Raw genomic sequence first — 27189 nt, forward strand, 5'->3', positions numbered from 1 at the left:
AGAATTCCTGAGTCAGCATGACTCAGCTTGGAAACCTCTCCCTTTTCCCTCAGCATGGCTGGCTCAGGAATTCTGGGAGTTGAAGTCCATGAGTCATAAAAGAGCCGAGGTTGCCTACCCCCGGTATAGGGTTTACAACATACACAATCCAGAAAATCCATGACTGTGCAAGTGAATTATTAGGCCCAGGGAATCTGTACTTAGCAATGTGCCTCAGGATGGGGCTTGCTTAATCTTTACCCTAACACATCATGGTTTCAATCCAAAGAGAAAAGCAAAAACAAATGTAAACAGTAGCATTTCAAAACGTTGTACAGCTGAAAAATCTTGACTCCCAGTGACTGCCTAGACAGGTTCATGAAGTCTTCCCAGCAACCTTTCTTAGAAGTGGTTTGGCTTTGCTTTCTTCCTAAGACTCAGAGTGACTGGCCCAAGGTTACCCTCCTGGCATTGTACCTCAGGTGGGCCTAAAACAAACCATCTCCTGGTTTGTAGCCTGATGGTTTAATCAATACACCAAACTGCCTCTCTTGAAAGACATTGTGAGGTATAACTTTTTGTAAAAAAAAAAAGGTGTAACTATTTCAAGGGAAATCTGCACTTAACCAAAGAAGTAGAACCTGTCTCCAAATGATCGAGATTACCAGCTTCTTGGCCCTTTTCTTCCCTTGAAATGGCTGTCCCCTCTCCTCCCCCCACCCCCGGCCCAAGAAAAAAGCCACAATCCCACCAAAACAAAACGACTTGGACAATAAAGCAAATCAGCTGGAATTCCAAAGCCAGTTGTTAGTTCATCCTAATCCATAAAAGACAGGCCAACCTTCTTCCTTCCTGACCCCCAAACAGCCTTTCAATTCCTGTAGCGAGATGGACTTGTCTTTGTTGAGATCACAGTAGTCGGTGAAGCGTCGTGTACATTTCTTGGGCTTGGCTTTCTTCTTCAGGTAGCGCTTGAAAGGTTTCATCTCCCTTTTGTTGATGTCGCTGCTGTTATTGCTGTCCAGCTGACTGAAGTACCAATGTACCACCCGCTCTTCCAGGGTATGGCTGGGATCAGGCTCGGGGAACCTTGGAAGACGCATAATGGTATCAGGCTAGATGTTTTTCTCTCTCACTCATAGACACGTATAAAACAGAAACACAGACAAAATCTGGTAGCCAGATCCTTAACACACTCCTATCCTTATCATCAACCCTGTCAGCCGTCTGCTTCTAGGGACAACTGGACCTCTTTTTTCCAGAAATGTTTAGGGGAGCCTTGCATGACCACAAAAGACTGAAAAAGATACAAATTTAAGCAGCTCCTAATTCAACCAATCAAACATACACCTACACCCACACCCACTTCTGAGATAATGGACATTAAAGGGTTTTAAAAATTCTGAAATGAAATGAAAATGCTAAGTGGATCTTCGTTATCATCTTCCAATTATCTGTGAAAATGCTGCCTCTGCAAATCACTTTAAAGATGTTGGATACAAAGATGTCTTCGGTCTAAACACCTATCTTAAACAAACTATCCGATGGGAATTTCAAGAGGCAGCGAGTTGTTGAGTGAACACCTGTTTTGTGAGTGGTAAGCAATGAAGGAAGGTCATGCAGGAAAACAGTGGAACAGAAAGAGATTCGCACACATAAACACACAAAGTCTGTGTTAATCAGCATCATTTGTGATCTTGTCTTCTGCGAGATTAGGTTAACATCGTGGTTCAATATAACCCAAATGTAGAAAGAAAGAAAAACTAGCACACAAGAGTTGTTTCACTTACAGGCTATAAAATTCAGATCCAGCAAGATTCCAAATAGAATAGATGCATGAACCTAGACAACATTTCTCTGTCTAGTAAATATTGTTCATGAACAAAGATTAAGATAAAACATAATCAGTATAGATTTAAAATATTATGCACAGACACACACACACATGCACACACACAAACACTTTAATGATATCAAGAGCTTCAGAAAGATATTTTTCCCAGGATCCAATAGGGTTAGAGAATAGTGGTCTAGATCCATTGGGAATGGGCTAAAGAGCAATTCCCCCCCTCCTGCTTCTTTTAAATTGATACCCTCCATCAGTAATAGAATAAAAGGAGGAGAAATAGATATTATTGGTGCCAATTCTATTTTCTCACATTATTATATATTATATTATTTATCAAATTCATATGCTGCCCCTCTCACTGATAAGACAACTCCAGAACACATACAGGTAGTTCTCCACTTACAACCACAATTTGGACCAGAATTTCTGGTGCTAAGCAAGATAGTTAAGAGAATTATGACCTTTGTTGCCATGATTGTTAGGCAAATAACTGCAGTAAATCCTCTAGTCATTAAGCAAAATCCTGCTTCCCTGGTCCCCCCCACCCTTGACTTTGCTTGTTGGAAGCCATCTGGGCAATTACATGAACCTGGGATGCTGCAATTGTTGTAAAATACAAGGTGGCTGCCAGGTGTCCAAATTCTGATCCCGTGACCGAGAGGATGCTGCGGTGTTTCTAATTGGGAGGACCAGTCATAAGCCACTAATTTTGAACAATCGCTAATTGAATAATTGTACGTTAAGCACAACCTATATTTGATTTACCACACAGGAGTGGTGACTGAACAGTGCCTACTCCCAATTTTCCTTCTCAGCTAGCACCTTTGAGGCATACTCACAGTGCCCAGAGCATCAAGCTTTGGAGCACCCCAAAATTCCAAGACTACAGGACAGACCTCTTTTCCCCAATCAATACCAGTTGGAAATGACCCTGGAGGAAGCACGTCACAAAGCTGCCCCTTCCTACCTCCTAGATCCAGTCCAGAAGGATACCATGGTCAATGGGTATTGAAAGCCACTGAGATGTCAAGAGTAGCAATAGCACTTAGACTTATATACTATTCATAGTGCTTTACAGCACTCTCTAAGGGATTGATAGAGTCAGCATATTGCCCCTAACAATTTTACCGACCTCAGAAGAATGGAAGACTGAGTCAACCTTGAGCTGGTATGGATCAAACTCCTGGCAGTCGGCAGTTAGCCTGCATTCTAACCACTGCGCCACCACAGCTCTTGAAGAGGCAGGATGGACACTCCACCTCCATCCTCCTGCCCCCACCAGAGGCCATCCAAGAGTATAATCGATGCTATTTTGGTCCCATATTCCAGTCTGGACCCTGACTGAAAGAGGCCCAAAGACTCACTTCTTCCAGAATCCTCTGTAGTTGTGGTAGAACCACAAAAAGGGGAGGTTGGAAACAGGACAAAAATTGTCCTAAGTGGCGGGTTCAGTGAGGGCTTGTTGAGAAGGAAACTATTCTTCTCTTCAAGAACTGCCAGCAATCTGCAGCATCTTTTGTTGTTAGGCTTTTCTTTACTATTGTTTTTTCAAGTTTTTAGCGGCCTTTCTAAAGTCAATGAAATGGCTGTTCTCACCATTCACAAAAATAAAATAAAATAAAATGTGGAATATTAGCAATGCATGTTAAACATTCTGTTACGTTGATGGGTATCGAAAGACTGAGATTGCAGATAATCAGCTATCAATATGATTAATAAAAAACCCAATGTTTATTTGAGCAGAATTGTTGAAGGAAGATCAGACTACAGAATGAAGAACAAAATATTTTAAAAGTACTGATCTCGGGAAATTAAACATAAACCTCCAGCTCTTTCCCTTTTAATAGTACAATAATAGACATAAATGAAAAATGTAGGAAAAGAATAGCTTACACATGAACAGAGTTGTTAATACCAAACACAGAGAGATAAAGTCAGTGAGAACAAATAAAAATGTATACAAATGTGAAGAATTTGTGAAGGTATCTTAATGTTAATTCAAGCATGTGGAAGCAACTGGATGGCATATATCTATGCAAGCATAAACAAGCTTATATTGACTAGCCAACTGAGAACAGAACAGATTTTTTTACTGAAGAACCAAAATCCCAAAAGATAAGTCATGTACAACCATATTTTAAATAACTTATCAGAGGTTCAGACTAAAGGTCATAAGAATAAATACAGAAATAGTACAGGAGCATAAATCCACCCAAAACTGAGGGAAGTGTTGTGTGTGTGGGGGGGGAAAATCTTCCTTTTCTTGAACTCTTTGCACTGCACTGCATTGCTTTTGCTTGACTTCAGTAGCAAACTTAACCCAAGCAGGAAAAACTGTGAGGTAAAATGGAAGAAGGTTCACTTGTTCTCCTTTGTAGAGAAGAGACCCATTTTATATACAGTATGAATTGTACAAACCTTAACTTGTTTGGGTCTCAAGAGCAAAAAGCAAGAGCTTATCACTTTCACAATGAAAATGGGAAGTGATACTTGGAAACATACAGGTAGTCCTCGACTTACAATCATTATACAAACATATTTATTTGAACAAGCCGGCCTGGTCTGATGGGTTTAGGGGTATTTTAATGTTATTGTATTAATTGTATTGAATTGGGCTGTAATATTTAATATTTTTAAATTTTTGTATGTTGTATTTTATTGTATTGCCCTGTACACCACCCTGAGTCCTTTGGGAGAAGGGCGGTATAGAAATTAAATTATATTATTATTATTTTTATTATTATTATTGTTATTGTTATTATTATTATTGTTGTTATTATTATTATTATTATTATTATTATTATTATTATTATTATTATTATTTATGTAATAGTGATTCAAATTAGTGACGGCCTCCCAAAAAAAAGTCAGTTATGACCTAAATTCAAATTTATGACTATTGCCCTTCCCCCATGCTTATGTGATCACAATATGGACACTTGGCAAGCAGCTCCAATTTACAAACAGTATCCCATAGTTACATTAGCACAATTTGCTATTTTTTTAGTGGTTTCCAATTGTGTGACTCAAGTTACAACCATAGTGATTCAATTTCTCATAATAAAAAGATCCAGTCCCATCAGCTTGTGGTTTGCACCATAACAACGTACAATGGAAATTTCGATCCCAAGTTGAACATAAGTCAAGGACCATCTGTATATGAGGAAGCCTCTTTGATTTTCCTAAGACATTACATAGAGCATGGGTTTCTACTTTGTATCATCCTCCTGCAATTGTGTTATTGTCTAGGCTAGACACAGGTTTTTGGGTGTCTCGTTTCTATTTCTATTTCAATTGAATGCTTCCGAACTCACCTTCCACCTCCGCCAGGTGCTGCTGAGTTAATAGCCTGTACCATATCTGTGGTGAGAGCATCCAGTAAACTGGTAATAAATTCTACTTTTTTCCCTTCTGGGCAACCTGGAAAGGAGAGCAACTTATTTTTAAAAAAAAAAAACAGAAGACAAAATGGTTTTTTTCGCCCATGTCTATATTGTTGCCATGTTATATTTCAGACAGTTCTGATGAAATATTTTCAGTAGGTTGAGATCTCAACTGGTTCTTCACTAGCAACAGGCATTTTCTTCTTCCACAATAAATGTGGAAGGAGGCAAAGACTGATTTCTCTAAGAAAAATGCTCTTGGTTGTTCCAGTGGAATTATAACATAGTTGCATAAATGCACACGGTGGGTATTTCATGTTAATATACATTAAATCTCCCAATAAAAATTTAAAAAAATAATAGCAAAAGAAAACAGCAAGCGGGGGTTCATGGACACTTGAAAAGCCGTGCTCAGCAGCAATTCCTATTGGCTTTCAAAAGCCAATAGGCTTTCGAAAGCCAATAGAGGGAGTAGCATAGCTTGTGCAAAAGCTTTGTGTGTGTGTGTGTGCAAAAAAGGGTGCCGGAACGCCATTCTGAGCATTCTATGAGAAAAAAAGCCTTGCTTTTATGTTTTAATCTTCTGATTTTAAAAATATTGTAAGTTGCCCCAAACCTCGCCATGTGGATTGCATACAAATATTATATAATTGGTAAATAAAGGTATAACATATGTTAAATATACATCAAATGATAATATGCTTCCCTACAAAGTCAATTTTTGCTCAGTGTCAGACCAAGGAGTTAACTCAGAAAGGAAGGCAAGAGGAAAATCTAGAAGAGGTCTGTGCAACTTGTAGAAGGGAAAGGCCCACACTGATAAATTAAAAATCTTTGTGGTCTCCAAAGGAATGCTGGTGGGCTAATCAATGATTTGGTGACTAGAGGAGCATCTACAGTGTTGGAGTTTGTGGTTATGGTAAGCCATGGAGGCACTAGGCAACATGACTTTCAGGGCAGTGGTGGTGATTTTATTACTTTTTTTTTAAGTGTGCTCTGTCCAAGGGTGCTTGGGAGGCTACATGTACAGGCCTGGTCTAGAATTTATTTTGGAGCATTCAACTATCTAGAGCAGGCATGTCAAACTCATTTTGTCTGAGGCAACTTCTTATAAAAGAATTGCCATTAATTTGTTTTAATAAAATAATTTAAATCAATTTTTCACTTGATTTCAAATTAAATGAATTAAATTGGTTGACAATGAGATTTTTTTAGTACAATTGCCAAATGCAATAAATTGGTTTTAGGTATATGTGTGCACTAATTATTTCAGCACCAATACATTTTAACAACATATTCTATTTGTAAATAAATGCAAATGCAAATTATATAATTTTTGTGCAAAAATAAAACAAAATAACAGATTTAAGAGCTGTTATCATTAGTTATCCTTAGATAAAAAATAATTCCATCATCCAAAACTTTGTTATACTGTATTTAACAAACAGATGCTTTGGGATTAAAAAAAAGAAGACTGATTACATTTGATTGTGTATCACCATGGCATTAAAACAAAATTCGAACAGTGTATGAAAAATAAAAGTTCCCTAAACATCTGCTGGCTATATCTATACATTTTCCTTGATAGCATTCTTTTGCCTTCTTTTTAGCATTTTTTTCAACTTCCCAGCTTAAAAAAGGCAAGGCACCAGGAGCTGAAAGTTACAGAGACTGTTTAAGCAGGTTGCTAAGCAACCTGTTCACACTTGGCCCTTCTTACCCTCCCACTTTTAAATTAGCCTGTACGGATCACATTTCCTTCGATTTGAGCCATCTGAAGGCTTGTCGCTGCGATGCATTCTGCTGCTCTGCAACCTGGCTGCCTGAGGAGAATTTGGCTCTCCAGAACAGTTTCCTTCAGCTTTTTGTGTGTGTGTGTGTGTGTGCAAAAAAAGGTGTCAGAATACCATTCTGAGCATTCTATGGATGGGGAAAAAAGCCCTGGATATATCACATAAAATTGAAGATTGTAATTAGTTGCATGTGCACGTTCAGCAAGCGTGATGTATTTGTGCTGGCATTTCTAGGCCTCTTTCCAACCACATCCAGAAAAATTTGTAACAAACACTGGAATTCTTAAGGCCATGTTTGGTATTTCCCAGCAATCTGTTACTGGAAGGAAAAAGCAATCCTTGCTGTGTTACTGATCCCAGAGAACCATTTGCATGTATGCAGGTATCCTTAGGGTGCCATAGTTATGGATGAGAAATATTGGTTGCAAAGTTGGCATTTCTGGATGTAATACAGATATTTTGGACTTTTGTTTCTTTGCATGTTTGATATTTTAAAAAAGGCATATGCTACTGACTAAGCTTATGCACATATGTAACATCTTTTGCTAGGATACATGACCACTGCTTTTCCAGAATGTGAAAAGTGAAAGATTGTGACTAAACAAAATTTTAATGTACAGATAATACCACCAGATATTATTTTAGCCTTTTTAATAAATGTTGTTATTGATGTTAAGCTCACCATGGAAAACATCATATATTGTTATGTATATACTAGGTTAATTATTTAAAGACTGAAGTGCAGGGGTAAGCAACCTTGGCTCTTTTATGACTCAAGGACTTCAACTCCCAGAATTCCTGAGCCAGCATGGCTCAGCTTGGAAACCTCTCCCTCTCCCCTCAGCATGGCTGGCTCAGGATTTCTGGGAGTTGAAGTCCATGAGTCATAAAAAAAGGGCCAAGATTGCCTAGCCCTGCAATAGGCTTCCAGAGGGAGCTTTTTTTTTTTTTTTTTTTTTGCAAAAAAAGGTGCCAGAACACCATTCTGAGCGTTCTAAGAGAAAAAAAGCCCTGGTTGTCACCATTATTGACATTACATGATGTGAAGTGATCATATAAATATAAGATTTAACATCAAAACAAAACTCTCTAGTCCACTGGCTAATTATAATCCAACCAATGCATGGGACCCTTCCCATCCTTACCACTTTTATTATTCCTTCATTTTTACCTGGAAGTTCTCGGTCTTTGAAAGGATCATCAATTTCTGGACTTCTGGATCGAGCACCACTTTCACATACAGGGTTCTCATATCTAAAGAATGGAAATATTTAAAAAAAACCAGTACATTCTTAAAGCATGTGTGACAATAGCTTTCATATTCTCCAACTCCTGTGGAAATACAAGGCATAGCAGACTCCAAAAAATTCATTTTTTTATTTTCTATATTATCCCTTTCAAAACAATACTATATTCACATGATTTTATTCCATGGGCATTTGGAAAAGCAGACTGGGATTCTGAAAGTGTAAAAAGTAATCAAATCTAGGAGTTGGATTTGGGGGGGAGACTAAATATAAGTAGTCTCCCTGTGATCCAACTCCTCCCTCTGGGACTTCTATTAAAAAATTATTCTCATTGATCAGAACCTGCCAGGCTTTTAGTGGGCTGTTGTATTAGGTTAACCATCATACTAATCCACCCTATTAAAGAAAGTCTTCCTTCCTGAACTAGTTGGGACAATCTTTGCCACAACAGAGGACTATCCTAGATATTATGTCTTGAGGAATTTAATTTCCATGCTGAGATTGCATGTCAGAAGTGGCTCAGGATTTCATGCCTGCCACGATGGATTTCTTCCAATTGATATCTTGCCTCACAAATACAGTAGAGCACTCAAAGGACTAGACCAGGGGTCTTCAAACTTGGCTCCTTTATGATTTGTGGACCAACTCCCAGAATTCCTCAGCCAGCATGCCTGGCTAAGGAATTGTGGGAGTTGAAGTCCACAAGCCATAAAAGGGCCAAGTTTGAACACCCCTGGACTAGGCATTTAGCTGGAGCCTATGGAACAAAAGGGAAGGTTCTTTCTGTAACTGTTATCATATGGAGATCATTTTAAAACCGTTGGCTGCTATAGACCTCAGAAGACATAGATGATCAGATAAAATGGCCTGCTCCAAATGCCTGATGAAGGTGGATATTTCCTAAATGGGCTTAGATGAGGAAAAACAAGTTGAAATTTAATTCAGATATGATGGAGGCACTGTTAATCAGTACATCTGAAGATTGAAGGGAAGCCTGTTTGGGATAAGCAGGCACCTGCCTCAGAAAAAGAACTTTGCAGTTTGGGATACTCTATGAACCCATCTGTCACTGTACTTGGTGGTTGGAGTGATGAGGAGGATATTTGCACAATTGCCACTAGTGCCAACTGCTACTCTTCTTGAGCCAGTTGCATGGTGATCCACTACTGATATGGGAATATTTCTTACAAAGAGCTAAAAATTACAATTAGGACAAAATGCAATAACTAGGCTGCTGATCACAACAAGATGCAAGAATCGCCCAGAACCACATGAGATATCTACCTTGGCTACCATCTGCCTATCAGATGAGGTGGTTCTAAACAGTTTGGATTCTTTATCTGAGGAACCATCTCTCCCACAAGGAATATACCCAAATCAACAGGAAAGGTCCTTCTGAAGATTAGCAGAGTTATTTGGCACATGGGAGAGGGCCTTTTTTATTTCTGTGACTATCAAATGCTCTCCCCAGGTTAGTTCATTCAACTCTGATGTCTCTCAATAAAATACCTATTAAAAACTACCGTTCCCATTAATCATTAGCCAAGTTTAACAATATTAATTTTATTTAAATCTTCATTTTAATTGTATCTATGTTTTATGTTTTATTATATGTTATAAGAAGCCTTGCGGGTTTCAATAAAAATAGCAAAAATAACAAATTCTTTTATTATTATTCATGCGGTGTTAACTGAATCTTTATTTTGGTCACAGACCAGCAAAAAATACAATCAAGAAAAATTATACCCATTTCAATAATAATACTGAAACATGTTAAGAGATAAAATGTAACCAAAAGCTAATTGTAGGTAAATATAGGTACTCCTCAGTTTACAAAGGCGATTGAGATCGGGATTGTTGTTGTTGCTAAGTGATGTGATTGTAAAGAGTGGTGTCTCATGACACCACTGATGACAATCCATGCAGTCCCAGTTGCTGCCATAACCCTAAGACGTGTGAGACACTAAGTGGAAAACAGTGGGAGTCCCAAATAAGGAAAGTAGTAGTACGAGGGGGGGGCAGGGGAGGGCCTGGTGCAGGCCAAGTGTGGTCCAGGGAGATCAGGAGAAAAAGGTTACCCTGCTGTATGAGGACAGGAAGGCCAGGGAGATTTACTTTTGACCTTCCTTGTCAGTTTCTCCACTGACTTTGCTTGTTGGAAGCCAGGACAGGAAATCGCAAATAGCAATCACCGTGGGGCACTACAACTGTCCTGTGACTGTCAGTTGACAAGTGCCTGAATAACAGTCTTCGGACCAAGCATAAATACCACTCATTCAGTGCTACTGCAACTTAGAACAGTCACTGAATAATTGGTTAGTAAGCGAGGACTAACTGTACTACAATATTAAAGGCTTAAGATGTTTCTGTAAAAAAAAAATCTTACTGTTAACTATCAAACTTCTGAAAGCCACAAAAAGAATGTAGAGACAGATAAACTGATCAAGGAGAGATTCAACCTAGAAATAAGGAGAAATTTTCTGACAATGAGTACAATCAACCAATGGAACAGTTTGCCGTCAGAAGTTGTGGGTGCTTCATCACTGGAGACTTTCAAGAAGAGACTGGACAGCCACTTGACAGAAATTGTAGGGTCTCCTGCTTGAGCAGGGGATTGGACTAGATGACCTTCACGATTCCTTCCAACTCTGTTATTCTATTCTAAAAGGATTCTTTTACTAGGGCGCAGTAAATATGGGCCAGGGTATTCCAACAGAAGATCCCAGGAAAATAAATAAAAGTCAAACTCCATGTATTAATCAGTTATTTGCAAGTTTGGATTATCTAAACTCAAAAGAATTATATAGGGCTTCAATCTAATATTTGTTTCCCAATTAATAGGAAATTTTAAAAGAGTCATTTGTTTTAATAAAATATCAACAATCATTAACGAATTTTATGTTATAGATTGAAACCTGGCTGGAAGTAAACAAAATAATTACAATTTTTAAGCTAGCAAATTTTTCTCCAATTTAATCACTAATTAAGCATTTATACATGCATTTCAGACACAAAACAAATTAAATGGTGATTATTTTATCTGTTTCATACTTATAGAGGGATGCTACATTTCATCGGACTGTAGGCTGAAAAAGGTTATGCACCCTTGATCTAAATCCTCTTTAGTGATTGCTTCCTCAAAAACCCGTTCCACCTCCATGCTGTGACTTGATTTCATCTAAAGGTGAAATTGGAAGCCAATTGTTCTTACCGGGTGGAAGTGCCAGGTAAGGGGCGACCTGTGTCTACCAGAACACACCAGCAGTAGCCAGTGGACTGATGACACTGCACCGGTTTGTACAGTCCTCCAGGGGCACATTCAGGGATAACAATTCCTTCACGCGGATTCTGCTTGGCTTCCTCAAGTGCACTCTGCCTTTCTTGGTCACATGAATTAATTTTCTCTGAAAAAGAAATCGTGAATTCAGGGCTATTCTGGAAGTTTTACAGGAGCTCCCATCTTATCAGGCTCCCACCTTAAAAACAAAGCAAAACAAAATAAATTCCCACCTGGTTCATATATCAAATCACAGCTAGACCAGTTTAGATTTAACCTGAACCAGGCCTATAGCTTGTTCAATAGCTGCTTCCTTGATTGTAACTTGCATCTTTTCTGTCAAAGGAAGCCCTGCTGTTCACTTATTGAAATAGAAAGAAAGCAAATTGAGTAACCCTTCAACAGTTTGCTTGGGTTTCTATTCATTGGTTTTGATAATAAGAAATGGAGGGGTGGGGGGGATGAAAAATCCTCTACTGGAACTGAAAAAAATTCTAGATGTATGAATCTTTAATGCATTGTTTGTGAAAAGGAAGCACTGTTTATTTCCATGAACATGAGTGAATACAGGAGGAAAAAATAAAATGCAGATGGGAGAAAAATTGACTAAATCTGATCAAACACTGATAAAATCTGACTGAACTCTGCTGGTAAGCATTCATGGTAAAACTTATTTTATGGCAATGGTGAAGGCAGAGGAGAAAATATTCTTTCTTTTCTTCTCCATTGCCACTGCAAGTTCAGTATGCTCTCAGTAAAACCTTTTCAAGTGGTTCATGGCCTTTTGAGATCTGGCCACTTTGGGATGATTTACAACTCTCAGTTGTAAATCAGTGGTTAGCTATAACATATTTATAGGGACAAATAAATGACGTTTATCTTGACTTAGATTCTACACTTCCAGCCATTTAATCTACAGAAGTGTGTAGCCCTAGGTGGCCAGATTTCTTCAGAGGAATTTGAGTGCTGAGGTCAAACAAAAGCAAATCCTGATATTTCTAACTTGTGTTTTTCTTCTTGGGAAATATATGACATGTTATTCTACGGATAACTGAATGATGGACACAGAAAAGGAGGAAGCAAATGCAGATGGTCATCTATTAGAAAAAGGACTTGTTCTCTCTGGCAGAAACAGATGGAAAGGACACAGGTCATCGCAACTCAAATAAAAGCACTGATGTCACAATTTGCCTTATATTTTGTTTGTAGAATAAAAGCTGTTTCAGTTACACTCCAGATTCTATTTCAAATAAGCTTCTCAAACTCCACAACATTAGTGCTTTGAATAGTTTCAATAGACCTTAAATTGGACTTGGAAACTAATTGGAAAGCAGTAAAAATCTTGCAATTTAAGCACTATACATTTTAAATAAACCTCACCATTTAGCACTTTTAGCAGCTTCTTCAAACTCTTTGAAATTTTCACACATTTTCAAGGGCTAAAGATAAAGCTCCTCAGGTTGAGTTTGATTCTTGATGATTGTGTCCATCCAGTCTTTGGCAGTGTTACATTCCAAATCTGTTCACCTGCCTTGGAATTTCCAGGTGGTCCCCAATCCATATATAGGTAGCCCTCAATTTATTATCACAATTGAGCCCAAAATTTAATGTTGCTAAATGAGATATTTGTTAAGTGAATTTTTCCCCATTTTTGTGCCAAGTGATTCATTACAGTTGTTAAGTTAGTTACACGGTTGTTAAGTGAATCTGGCTTCCCATTAACTTTGCTTGTCAGAAGGTCGCAAAAGCTGATCACAAAACCCCAGGACACTGTGACCGTCATAAATATGAACCAGCTGCCAAGCATCTGAATTTTGATCATGAGACCAAGGTGATGTTGCAACAGATGTAAGTTGAAAAACGGTCATAAGTCACTTTTTGCAGTGCCGTTGCAACTTTGAATAGTCACTAAATGAAATGTTTTCAGTCGGGGAATACCTATACAAGTCAGGATAACCCTGCTTAACATCTGAAAACAGCCAAAGTCAGCTAAAAACAACTTGGTAGTAGCTTAAAATGAATATGGTGCTTTAACTCAATCACTTTTCTCCAACAAAGTGTAGAACTGGCAAATGAGTCCAAAGCAGATGATTCAATTCTCTCTATTGGTTTTAGCATGACAAGCAGCAAGGCCAAAAGGCTGTAATAGGTAATTCTAAAGCAGGGCCCCCCAAACTTGGCAATTTTAAGACCGGTGGATTTCAACTCCCAGAATTCCCCAGCCACCACTGGGCCGGGCCACTTCCCATGGAAGAATGCAATCCTGTAGGCAGCTTGGAACCAAGTCATAAAATGGTTTATGGATTAGCCACAGCATTTTAAGTTGCATTTGGAAGCCTAATACTGTTGAAGGGTGGGTCATAAGTTGTTTTTCTATCATTGCCCATTTAATGGCAGGATTTCCTCTAAAATCTTCCATGTACTTTGGAACTGAAATCAATTCAACTTACTGTATACTGCAATCATTTCAGTGAAATTATACATATGGTAATTATTTTTACACCAGAAATGCAGTCTTTCATTCAAATGTAATTTGAATTCTTAAAATTTAGTTTCTTCATTTTTTTATTACTTTCTCTATTTTATTCTTCCACCAGTTCTTGCTTGCAGGCAAATGGTATTTCTTGCAGATCTTCCAATGCACCATTGTTGCTACTTTGTCATGCCGTTGTTTGTAGTCAGCCTGTGTGATTTTCTTGCAGCAGCTGACAAGGTGGTCCATGATTTTTCAGCTTCTTTGCAGAGGCAGCATTTGCTGTCTATGGCTTCCTTCTCAGTTCTGGTTTTATATCCATTTGTTCTTAAGGCTTGGTCTTGTGCAGCCCAATTTAGCTCCTCTATTTCTTTTTTTCAATTTCCCATCTTTTAGCCATTGACAGGTCTTGTTATATATGCCTTGCCTATTTTTTTTAATATTTTGGGCTGGCCATGTCATGTTTTACCTTGCCATGTCTATTTTCTACTTTGCATTTGTTATTCTTGAAGGCTAGTTTGTTTTCTCCAATACTCAATAAGTCTTCCTGGTATACTAGCTTCAGTGCATCTTCTTTAGCATCCTTCAAATATTCTTCCCATGCCTTTTTTTCTTCTTCAACTGTCTGGTGTATTTGCAACATTCCACACCCATATTTTCCTTGGTAAGAAGCCATGATTCATTGTCATTATTTTTCAAGTCTTCCTATCCAGGGCTTTTAGTTCTGCTCAAGTCCAGTCCACTATTCCAGCTGTGTATCTCATGACTAGAATTGCCCAAATATTAATTGCCTCGATAGTATTTCCTCCACTGAGTTTGGACTTTAAGATCTTGTTTAGTCAAATGATGTATTCGCTTCTAACCTTCTTTTTGACTTCAGTGTTTATTATTATCAATTAATTCTTGAATTTTGCATGCTTAATTCATACGATAAAAAAACATTTCTGTCAATTTATGTTTTTAGTTTACAAAAGGTACCCAAATGATTTCTGAATGCCAGAGTAGAACATGATCAAATAGCACGGTTTTAGAAATAAATGCCAAGGCTGAGGTGATTTTTTTAAAAAAACAAAAAGACAAACATATACCTGTATCCAGCTTCTAACCCTAATAGATTACTCAGTCTTCCTTCCAAATAACGTAATGTACAAATCATTAGCAACTGTAACATATTTACCTGACTGCTACTGCTGGCTTTCAAAGAGCAGTTTATATTTCCATTTGTCTCATCATTACATCATCCTGTGGTTTTCTTTAAAGGCTAACAGTGTAGAATGACTACATGGTTGAAACCTGTCTTTAGCCAAACCCAAATAATTTCACAATAAAAGAATAAGGAAGAAGTCCAAGGCTTTTATAGAAGAAGCCATTATTTAATCCAAATAATATATTCTAGGGGTGTTAAGAAACTATCAGGGGAAGGAATACATAACCTGTAAGTGATCAGGAATCGGTTATTTATCCTTGCACTATGACTTACAACAAATTGCTATCTCCATCTATGGCAGATACAAATTCCACTGATTCCTAGCCAATGTAGTTCTATATCCACAAATGAGAACATTAAATTTTGTGATTCAAATTCATGATATATGTGTATGTGTTTGTGTGTATGGACAGATAGAGACAGAGATATATAGATATATATAGATATAGATGAGAGTGAAGGTTCATTCTCCAAGCTTGTGGGTTGGTTCCTGAACATTTCATTACCAGGCTAGGTAACATCTTCAGCGGAGTTTAGGGGATGTCAATGTTCTTCTGCTAAGCTTGTAAGCCGCCCTGAGTCTTCAGAGAAGGGCGGGATATAAATGGAATTAAAATAAAAATAAAATAAAATAAAATTATAAGGGTTTCAGGTGTCGGTGTGTCAAGTGAGCGTCTGTGATGGGTCTTGTGATGGGACAGGTGTGAGTCATCAGTGAGTCTTGTGATGGGTCTTGTGATGGGGAAGTTACATCAGGTCAGGGTCACTGGGAGGTGAACTGCTGGTGGGAGGGGTCTTGTGTATTTCATTGTGGGTTGGTGCTGTCTCTGGTTGGCTGTGTGGTTGATTTGGATTCTGAGGGATTTGTAGGCTGGTTATAAGTCAATGTGTCTGTTGATGGAATTGTTTGTGGAGTGCCAGGCTTCAATGAACTCATGAAGCAAGCAGCACAAGTTAAACTGGAGCAACACAAAAATTATAGGCCACATTACCACCCGCCATGCTCATGAGTTCATCTAACCAACCCAGGCAAGCCCCCCCACACCAGTTCACCTCCCAATGACCCTGAGCTGATGTAACCTCCCCCATCACAAGACCCATCACAGACCCTCATTTGACACACCCACACCTGAAGCCCTTATAAACAGAAGAACACTGACATCCCCTAACTCTGCTGAGGATGTTACCTAGCATGGTAACGAAACGTTCAGGAACCAACCCACAAGCTCTGAGAACAAACCTTCACCCTCATCCTATACCCGAGCTACAGATATTCACCATTACTGTATTGATATAGAGACAGAGATAGATACAGATACAGATACACAGATACAGATACAGATAGATATATACACATACGCACACATACACAAACCCCATTGGATTCTGGAATGCTCTTCCAAGTGAGGATATAAGGATTTATTGTGTTTTATTGTTTAGGGCTACTTGGTTTAATTTATTTTAATTTTTGTATATTATGTGTTGTATATAGTGTTTTAATTGCCCTGTACACCACCCCGAGTCCTTCGGGAGAGGGGCGGTATATAAATCCAAATAATAAATAAATAAATAAATAATAAATTTATAAATGGAAATAATTAAATACTTTATTCTATAAGAAACATCCTTTTAAAGAACACATTGTTTTACAACTAAAATTTATTTCAGTTCATAAAGATGCAGCAAAATAAAGGTATAATTCTAATGTCAGAGTAGCAAGAGGCAAACAAGTTTAGAAAACAGAACTTATATTAATAAACTAACTACATTCCTTAAAATGGAAAACATGGTAAAATCCAACCAAAAACAAGAAATTGAAGTTCTTATGCCAGAAGTAGCAGAAGCTTCCTTTCATACTAAATATTGACTATCCAGATGATATGATGCTCAAGAATGACTCACACTAAACATGAATGCCAGACCTACACTGAAAAGATACACCTCAATGACCATCATTAGATACAATTTGTTATAGACTATTTGATTATTTAAATGCAATTAAATCCAATTTTTTAAAAGGAAGATAAAAACTAATATAAGCTAATATGCAGTAAGAAAAATAAAATAAAATAAAAAGAGAAAACTAAATGTGCAAGAAAATGAAACAAAATTAGAAAAGAAAGAAAAGAAATACAAAGAAATTCTTCCAATTTTCTTTACAGCAGTTATAAACACAAGTATAAATTTACACAACTCTCTTCTTTCTATAATCCACCCTATAATCTATAATCATAAAAATGTTCATTTTTTTCTGCTTCACACAAAATATCTACAAGGGGATTTCTAATCAGCAATAAATTTAGTTAATTGTCTTTTCTCTGATCAAAGAAGTCAATTTGGCCATGTCTGCAAATTCCATCAACTTTCACCAATCATTCCTTCATAGTCAGTAAATACCAAATCTTTCCATCTTTGTGCATATGATAACCTCAGTGCCAAAATTTTTAGTCTATCTTATCATACTTTTTTTAAAAAAATATTTTTTGTTTCAAATTTCAATAAAATTGTATTTATTTAGCAATGTGTTTATCGTTTGTACACAAATGAGGAAATATATATACCCTTCCCTTTAAGTTTAAATCTCTTTTTTTAAAAAAAGCAGTACCTGAATTTTTCATACTAGAGCTGTTCAGTTTGGAATCTTTGATGACCAAGTGTTTAATCCAAAGTGTAGGGGCTGTAATTTCTGAAACACAAGGATAGGCTTATAATTTGTTTAAAAAAATAGATCATTATTTATATTAAAAGTACCATGAGACCCAGGAGATGATCATAATAAAAAACAATGCACATTAAAATCATATTAAATAAAATACCAATATAAGTAGGTAGGTAGATAGGTAAGTAAGATAATCAGAAAGTAAAAAAGTTATTATTTTCAATTGCTTTGTGTGTGAAATTTCCCAAAATGTCCCATTTTCAAATGTAAATCTGCTGTTTCATTATTGAAGTGGGCAACCTTGAGAATGTCTGAAGAATTAGGAAATAATAAATTTTGTATTCAAAATACAGACTTTGCAGGAGTTTTAGCAAAATGTAAAATAAAGAATATCATATAACCTGAATTTCTTTTCTAATGTCAAAACTCTCATATTAATTTTCTTTTGCCATCATGTCACAAAATTATCTCACCATGATTCCGACAAATCCACAAAGAAATAATGTGTATAAAAAGCAATTATCTAAAACACAATTTGTCTTAAAGTAATATTTTGAATAATACATAGCCATGCCTCACATTTTCTTTACAGAACATTACATTTTAGAGATAGCATAAATCAAAAAAGCTACTTCAGAGGCTCTTACCTTCTCCATCCAAAACTGGTTGTGTTTCCATGGTGGGTGTTGGTTTTGAACCATCATCTGAATTGAGAGTTAAAAAAAATTGAAAAGAAACTACCATTATTGAGGTAAATACTATCTACTCTCCAGTACTGTTGAATAATTTGGGATTTTTACATGGCCCGGCCAAGTCCATCAGAAGAAAATCAGACATACACAGAGACAGAAAAAAGTACAAATCAGAACATAAAGGCAAACAACTTTATGGAACTGGCTAAAAGGTTAACAAAATACTGAAATACTTCTTTAATTCTATTTTTTAAAGTAGATTAATATTCCTGCTTATACTTTTATCATCAACAATTTCTGTATTGCTGAAGTATGAAAATCATTCAGGTGCACTAAGTTTATTTCACATTAGTTAGCCCTTCCTAAGGACCTCTTCTAAGATGTTACAAGATTTTGTGGGTATAGTGACCTCAAAATATATCATCTCTAAAAGTTTCTGGGACTGTAGGAACAGAGTCCATTCACAAACTCGTATACAACTCTCTGCACCAAAAAGCTGGATTTATGGAGCCTTTCCCATCCTGGTAAATAATGGACAGGAGAATTGGAACAAACAACTTGACTGCAAAATCCCAGCTCTCCCAAGTACTTTTTATTAGTTTTGTTTGAAGACTCTTAATCTTTTAACCTTATCGGCATTAAATTTAGAATCACGTTTTCAGAAAAGTTCAGAAAAAAGTTGGTCATGACCATATTATTTCTAAAGTTTATAATGTAAATGATTTGATACTAATGTAAATTATAACAGAAGAGTATCTAAAACATATTGTACACCACCCAGAGTCACTCTCTGAGGGAGATGAGTGGTTGAGAAAGAGGATGGATAAATAATAAATAAATAAATAAAATACATTATTGTTCCCTTTCTTTGTTCATACATGTTTGTAATTCTAGCTTACATCAAAGAACATTTAAATTATATTAAAATTCACTACAGAATGAAGGAATTGCTTACATTAATCTTCGGTTTCTGTCCACAGATGCCTAGAAATAAAGCCATATTAGCTTCTTGTCTCACTTTACAAACATTGGGTCTAGACTGTGAGGTCTCCATTTTACATATATCAGCAGTACAATATTGTCATTGTAGTGCTCCATTGCATGTACTTCAATAAACATGGAAAGAGATACACACCCCTTCCTCCTTCCTATGTATTTTTTTTAAATCCCATTTATATCCCGCCCTTCTCTGAAGACTCAGGGCGGCTTACAATTTAAAGCACAAATCAATGTGCTTAGCAATAGCCTTCATTCTATGTATATGCCTGCTTATTAGGGCTTTCGCCCCCCCCCCAGTGGCATTATTACAAAGTCAGTTTAATTGCCCCCAACAATCTGGGTCCTCATTTTACCTACCTCGGAAGGATGGAAGGCTGAGTCAACCTTGAGCCTGGTGGGATGCGAACCTGCACTAATTGCAGGCAGCTGGTGTTACTTAAGGAGGCATTAGCCCACTGCTCCACCAAGGCTCTTTTTTATTAACTAAGAACATGGATGAATGAATGGATAGGTCCATCCATCCATCCATCTGAACTGGCATTTTGGGATATTTGTTACAAGCAAGTAAATAAATGCCTGGACACATATAAAATCCTTAAATACCCAAACCTCTATACAGTACAGAACCATAACAGAATACTTAGTGTGCAAGGCAGAATTTTCCTCAGTTTTTGATTGTTAGTAACTAATGTTGAGTTTTGCAGACATTTTATTTTAAAAATATTGATTCAGTGCACCGATTACCCACAAAGAAATAGCAAGAGCTGGGAGAAGGGAAGAGTTATATAACTATCGTAATAATATTTTTTAAAATATATATATATGTAGAAAAGGTGATTAAAATGTACGTTACATGTTATAGTATTGCAGGATTTAATCAGGATGGGTTAAGATTTATACTACTTTAAAAAACGTATTTTATTTTGTTCAATTTTCATAGCTGTGAATTTCACTTTTATTAGAATGTACATGTATTGTCACATTCACATATCTGTGTACATGTAAGGCATGACACGTTTTTTTTTCTCCTTGTTGATACTCAGGACCATGAATTGCAGTGGTGGGATTCAGCCGGTTCGTACCACTTCGGCAGAACTGGTAGCTATTTTTTTGTTGCCCAGCACCCAGAATGGACTTCCGGAAGTGGCATCCACACAGAGAACCAGTTGTTCACATATCTGAATCCCACCACTGATGAATTGGGATTTTCCAAAAAGGTAGAGAAGTAAGGGGTCCTTGGTGCTCTCTGAGCTTGGTTGTTTTCTTGCAGATCTTTCATTACTCAAATTAAGTAACATCATTCATGCTAGGCCAGGGGTGTCAAACTCAATTTCATTGAGGGCCGCATCAGCATTGCGGTTGCCCTCAGGGGGCCGGGTGGGTATTGCCTGGGTGGGCGTGGCCTACTGGGTGGGCGTGGCTAGGGTGCATATGGCCTACTGGGTGGGCATGGACAGCTCTACATCATTCGCATCAAGGGTGCCTATGGGGGCCTGGGCAGGAGTGGGACAGATCTGAGGGTTTCTGGCAGGAGGATGGTCTCTGGGCCAGGGCCAAGGCAGTGGGAGCCGTTCCCTCACTGTTTCCAGGATGGCTTCGCGGGCCACATGAAAGCACTTCGCGGGCCGGATCTGGCCCCTGGGCCTTGTGTTTGACATGTTTGTGCTAGGCTAACACTGTTGGTGTTACTTAGTTTGGGTAATGAAAGTCTGCAAGAAAACAACCAAGCTCAAAGAGCACCAAGAACCCCCTTCATTTCAATCCTGAACTAATATTCTCCTTTATTAATAGAGAAGTAATACACCTTAAAGTCAATGCTCTAAAATGGCAATTAGCAATGAGCCCAGAGCGAGACAATAGAAAGGAAAGCTATAAAACAAACACATCGATGTAACATTCAAAAGCAAAAGCAAAGATACAAAAGCAAAAGCAACTATTCTAAAGAAGAAGCAGAAATTATAAAAAAGCAGCAATATGAACAGATAGCATGAAAGATATTTAGAAGGCCAGTGGATAAGGATTCCTTTCACATAAGGAGATATCACAAGAGGTTTATTATTTATTTATTTTATTTTATTGGATTTATATACCGCCCTTTCCCGAAGGACTCAGGGCGGTTTACAGGGTATTTAAAACAAAGATTGATACAAAAGTTAAAAACAATTTAAAAAGATTAAATCAAAACCCTAAAAAATAAAAACCCCAATTAAAATTCTCAGCCTGGGCCGGGTCCCGGCGAAATGAACGAAGGTCGGGGACAGTCCTAAGCTCCACGGGCAGCTAGTTCCAGAGGGCAGGCGCACCCACAGAGAAGGCCCTCCCCCTGGGTATTGTCCGCCGGCAATCTTTCACAGGCGGCACCCTGAGGAGACCCTCCCTGTGGGAGCACACTGGACGAAGGGAACTTGACCAAGGTTGGTCTGTAATTTTCATTATAGAACTGTAGATGCCACAGCTGTCAGCCCCAAACCTATTTCCCCTCTATTCAATCTGTTTCTGAATACAAGCAAGGAAACAGCCGCTGTTAAATGCTGAGGATTTATGTCAGACACAAGAACCCATGATAGGTTGAAATAAATATTAGGGAACTACAGCTATGAAATTGGATGAAGTTGTGATTTAAGCCTTAGGAAAGAGGAAGAAATAAAAAGAACCAACTACATGGAACATGAAAATATGTTCACAGAAGCAGCAAGAAGACACTAACAACATCCTTCATAGTAGTCACTTTGTGGAAATGGCCAGAATGGATTTTTTTTTTGTCCAAAACTCTAATTATGCCCAGAGGCCAAAAAAAGATTACAAACTTGTTTGTTATTTTGAGGTTAAACGGGATTCAGAGCATGATTATCAATCATCATTATCAATCAAAACATGAAGAAGACACTAACAACATCCTTCATAGTAGTCACTTTGTGGAAATGGCCAGAATGGATTTTTTTTTTGTCCAAAACTCTAATTATGCCCAGAGGCCAAAAAAAGATTACAAACTTGTTTGTTATTTTGAGGTTAAACGGGGATTCAGAGCATAATTATCAATCATCATTATCAATCAAAACATGATGAACACGACATCCAAAATTCTGAAATAAATTGTATCTGCTTCTTACAAACACTGTCAGTGAAAATTGAGGCAACATGATGTAAGAACCATCCACCAAGGCAGAAAGTATTTCTAGAATACATCAGCCCACTCTCCTTTTCCCTCGCCCTCCTCAGAGCTCCCTTGCAGGGGCACTGATATGAACAAAGTGAACTGGGAATATTCTTCATGCTTCAAAGGCTTTGTAATTCAGCATAGTGAGTATGTGTTTGCAACAGACAGCACAATTCTTTGGTGTGCAAGAAAGGCTGTCCCATGCATAGGCAGCTGGAAGTCCCTTCGACCCCTGATGACACAATTCAAAGCATCATCTGTTTGGCTTTTTGATTTCTGATTGACATATTCACTGCTGGCTGGAGATAAATGCCATTGGAAGCACAATGTTGATCCGCTCCAACTATTCTGATGAAGGACTTTCTTCTTTTTTTGAATAATAAACAAAACAAAAATGGTGTGCTTAAGTGTCTGAATAGAACTCAAAACAGAAAAGTAGCCTATAGTGGCTTTAAAGAGGCTGGCAAATCACTTGAAGAGTTAATTGTCTGTGTGTACAATGAGTTTATTCTGACTGCAGACAAAGCACTCTCTCTTTCTCTCTCTCTCTCTCTCTCTGATAGAAATTCTTTAAAAGGGATATGTCAAAAGGACCAATATCTGCTGTTTTTCTTCTTACAAATGGCATCCTTTGGGCATTGCTTTGAAAATCTTTGACTCCTAAAATCCTGGGTACAAGTGACATGGCACTGAAGTTCAATTGCCAAGCTTTACCATATGGCTTTAGACCAGGGATCCCCAACCCCTAGTCCGTGGACCAGTACCGGGCCGCGGCATGCCAGCGGCCAAACAAGCAAAGCCCCATCCATGGGATGCAGGCAGCACACAAAACCACGCCCCCTCTGGTCTATGGAAAAACCTTTCTCCACGGAATCGGTCCCTGGTGCCCAAAAGGTTGTGGGGGCCTCTGCTTTAGGACCATGCAGCAATTCAGCTAACAGTGTGATTTAAAATGATAATCGCATCTGACAGCCATGCTGATCGTGCATAGCTATTGAAGGAAATTATTTGTATTTATTCCCAAATTACATAGGAATTAGGTACAGATAGTCCTCAACTTACACCCATTTGTTTAACAATCATTCAAAGTTACAATACTGAAAAAGTGACCTCTGACCTGTTCCCACACTTCTGACTGTTGCAGCCTCCCCAACAGTCACATGATCAAACTTTGAGCACTTGCAACTGGTATATATTTATGATGCTTGCAACATCCCAGGGTCCCAGAATTGCCATTTGCAATCTTTTCAGAGAGCTTCTGACAAGAAAAGTCGATGGGGGAAGCCAGGTTTGCTTAACGATCTCACAATTCTCTTAATAACTATAGTGATTCTCTTAGCAACTGTGGCAACAAAAAAAGGTTGCAAAATGAGAAACAATTCACTTAAACAGCTGCCTTGGGGCTCAGTTGTGGTTGCAAGTCATGGACTACCTGTATCCAATTAACAGCTACAGAGATACTGTATGAAATCTACTGTAAAGCTTATAATAGCACAGATTGTGTATATAACATTCCTTAGTCCTCTGGCTTTTTTTACATTATGCCCTCCATTTGCTAATGCACTTCTATTAAAGTCTGCTCCATGTGAGACAAAGAATGGGTGAGCCAATAGTTATTTCTTTCAGTTTCTCATTTCTGTAAGTCAATCTGTGTCAATTATCTAAATTCTTTATTTTCTCATTTGTACAGTGAGGCATTCCATCCCATTTAGCAATTTGAGATTTGAAACAAAGTTTCATACTAGCATTTGGAGCATTTTTCTCCAAATATATGCAATTTTATTTGCAATTTTGCTAAAGCTGCAAACAAATTTAATGCCTTTTGCACTGTTTCGTCCACTTATGCATTCTTTAAATATTTTCCTCATAAAAAATGTTTTTTTTTATTTTTAGGTTTGCAAAGTACATTACAAAACTCGGACTATTTGCATATGTTAAGAGTGAATGAATACATCCATATGTGTTCTGGCCTTTCTGAACAAAAAAGAATATTGGCAGTTAGAGCTAGATGTCTTTTGGTTTCTAGAGGCAAATACAATAGGCATAATTTTGCATAGTTTCTCTCTCTCCCTCCCCACCCCCCCAAACCCATCCCCAAGATGACATATCTGCACTGTCTTTAGAAATCTGAAGTCCTACTTTCAATAATGTCAGAAGCTTTATAACTCAAAGGAAGACAAGCAGTGTATACAGTCACTGTAAAAGTGAATGTTTGGTTGCAGGAGTTAGCTACAACTGTGAACAGGAAGCCACATGCTGCATCGCGCCAATTGTACTGGTGCTGCCAGTTGTGGCAGGAGACCAGGAGGCTTGTTGCTCCGATAGCGAGCGGGCAGCAGTGCAACTGGTGAGGTGTGCCACAGGCATTGTGCCCTGAGTGGTGGCAGCAGTGCAATCGGTGCGACAAGCCTCAGAGCCTCCTACTGCAACCAGAGGCAGTGGCATGATGTGTCACATGGTGTGCGGCTGCAAGCGGCCACATAAAAATTCAGGCAGCAGCACAACAGGTGTTGGGGTGTGGGAGGCCTGGCTGCTGCCATCCTAAGGAAAGCAGGTGTGGGGCCCGTGTGGCACCTCCACCTCCCCACCCCCACCCTAGCTTGATTTTTACACATGGGCCTCACCCCAAAACTAGGGGTTATTTTGGGCATAGGGCTTATATTGGGTGCACGTGTAAAAATCAAGCTAGGGCTTATTTTCGGAACAGATCTTACTTTCGGGGAAACACGGTACTCACAAAAAAAACTGTCTACAATTTTCACTGTTTTTCAAAACAAAATTTAAACTTTCCTGATGTTAGGCTCTTAGAGTCCATGGAACTGTATAGTTCTTAACTAGAGTAGTTCATATCTTCCAAGCAAATAAAAAGCAGTTTCGGGCAAAAGATATGAAACCTAGCCCAACAGTGTGAAATGTAAACCCTGCCACTTCAGTTTATAAATCATGGTTTATGATTTGCCACAGTGTAAAAACCCAACCATTTGAATTACACTCAATAGGGCACACTAAGAAAAACCCTGCAGAAGCCCAGACACTATACTTGGAAGCCACAGATGCCAAGATCTGAATAACTTTAAAATGTAGCTAGAACTCATGGAGAGATGTTTCCATGCAAGTGTGTTTATTTATTTGATTTTATTTAACAGATTTATATAGCTGCCAACCTTATGTAATATAACCATGGACAGCTCACAAACAAGAATTAAAAATAGTAAAAAAAAGAATTAAAAAAGAGCACAGTAAACTCTTAGGGCCCCCAACTTCACCATATCTCCCAAAACTCTTCTGGGCTCCAGCTTCACACTATCTCAATGCTGGGGGGGGGCAGGGCTTTATGGCTTTTCAGAAGGCTAGATAGAAGCCCCATCAGATATTGTGGGGGGGGATGTTCCAAAGAGTAAGGTCTGAAGGAAAGGATTTGAAGCACACACACATCAGATCTAGTGAGTAGGTAGGAGAAGTGATCCTACAGATAACTTAGCCTTGTGCAATTCAGGTCTTTAAAGACGCTAACCAGTATCATGAAAGAAACTATAAGCCAATGCAGCTCAAAGGCTGTCCCATTTTCTGCAAAAACCCAGCCAGGAAGTGACCAGGGCATGAAACACCATGATCAAGAACTCCTGATTCAAGAATGGGAGCAACTGGCACACAAGGTGAATCTGTGCAAATCTGAGCAGGAGTCGAGAGTCCAGGAGGAGCCTACAAGGCTGCATTACCAGCTCTGTCTGGTGGAGTAACCATGACAACAAGAGTAAAAATGATACTTCACCAAACCCCAGAGCCACTCCATCTTGCTTGGGTTGAACTGAAACGGATTCCTCCTCATCAGTGCCTTACAGGCTTTTTGGGCTAGCACCAAGGCATTGTCACTTGGTTGTCCAGGAATGAAGATGCATAGCAGGTTGTATGCTGATGATTCTGCGCTCCATGCTGTTGGATGACCTCTCCAAGCATTCTCATGTAGATAATTATTATAGATGGTTAAAAGGAGAGGTGAAAAGCCTGAGCCATGAGGCACCCCACTGTACAAGGGCCAAAGATTCAACCTCTCACATCCCACTAACACTTCGCTAGAACCTGCCACAGGAAGAAAATCCCTGAAAAAATAATGTTCAAATCTGTTCTAAAGCAAGGTTAATCTACAGAGAATATCCAACACTTTTCTTTTTTAAAAAAAATCAAATTGGCTTTTTTGTCTCCCCAGAATATTCTCCCCCCCCCCATCTCTTACTTGTAATTGAGATAGAAACATAACCAGCTTTAGCTAATTGGTGCCCTAGTCTATGAAGGCAGAGATCAAATGGAGACAAGTGGAAGACGACTTGTTACATAGGAGTGGGGAATGTTTAAATAGTGCTAGTGCAGCAAAAAATTATCTCCCTCTCCCTGTGGTTCTAAACAATGTGAAGGTGAGCAAACCTTGTTTTTGTGTAAGCAAACTTTATTAGAACAGGACCCATTATTCCTGACT

The 27189-nt window shown here is 38.3% G+C and overlaps 2 protein-coding genes across 2 annotated transcripts in view; both read right to left on the bottom strand.

The window, feature by feature from the left end:
* Positions 1–27189, bottom strand: part of PLEKHD1 (pleckstrin homology and coiled-coil domain containing D1) — a 346726-nt gene that overhangs the window by 80189 nt on the left and 239348 nt on the right. The gene's annotated exons all lie outside the window — the stretch shown is intronic.
* SMOC1 (SPARC related modular calcium binding 1) overlaps positions 1–27189 on the bottom strand; it is a 46823-nt gene that overhangs the window by 2681 nt on the left and 16953 nt on the right. Inside the window, exons 5-10 of the mRNA XM_083368967.1 lie at positions 18515–18571; positions 17814–17894; positions 11463–11655; positions 8176–8258; positions 5143–5248; positions 821–1068 (exon numbers count right to left, since the gene is read on the bottom strand). Of these exons, the coding sequence (XP_083225093.1) occupies positions 821–1068; positions 5143–5248; positions 8176–8258; positions 11463–11655; positions 17814–17894; positions 18515–18571 (768 nt within the window). The remainder of the gene's footprint in view (positions 1–820; positions 1069–5142; positions 5249–8175; positions 8259–11462; positions 11656–17813; positions 17895–18514; positions 18572–27189) is intronic.

This window comes from Vipera ursinii, assembly GCF_947247035.1.
Source record: "Vipera ursinii genome assembly, chromosome: 1".
NCBI classification, from domain to species: domain Eukaryota; kingdom Metazoa; phylum Chordata; class Lepidosauria; order Squamata; family Viperidae; genus Vipera; species Vipera ursinii.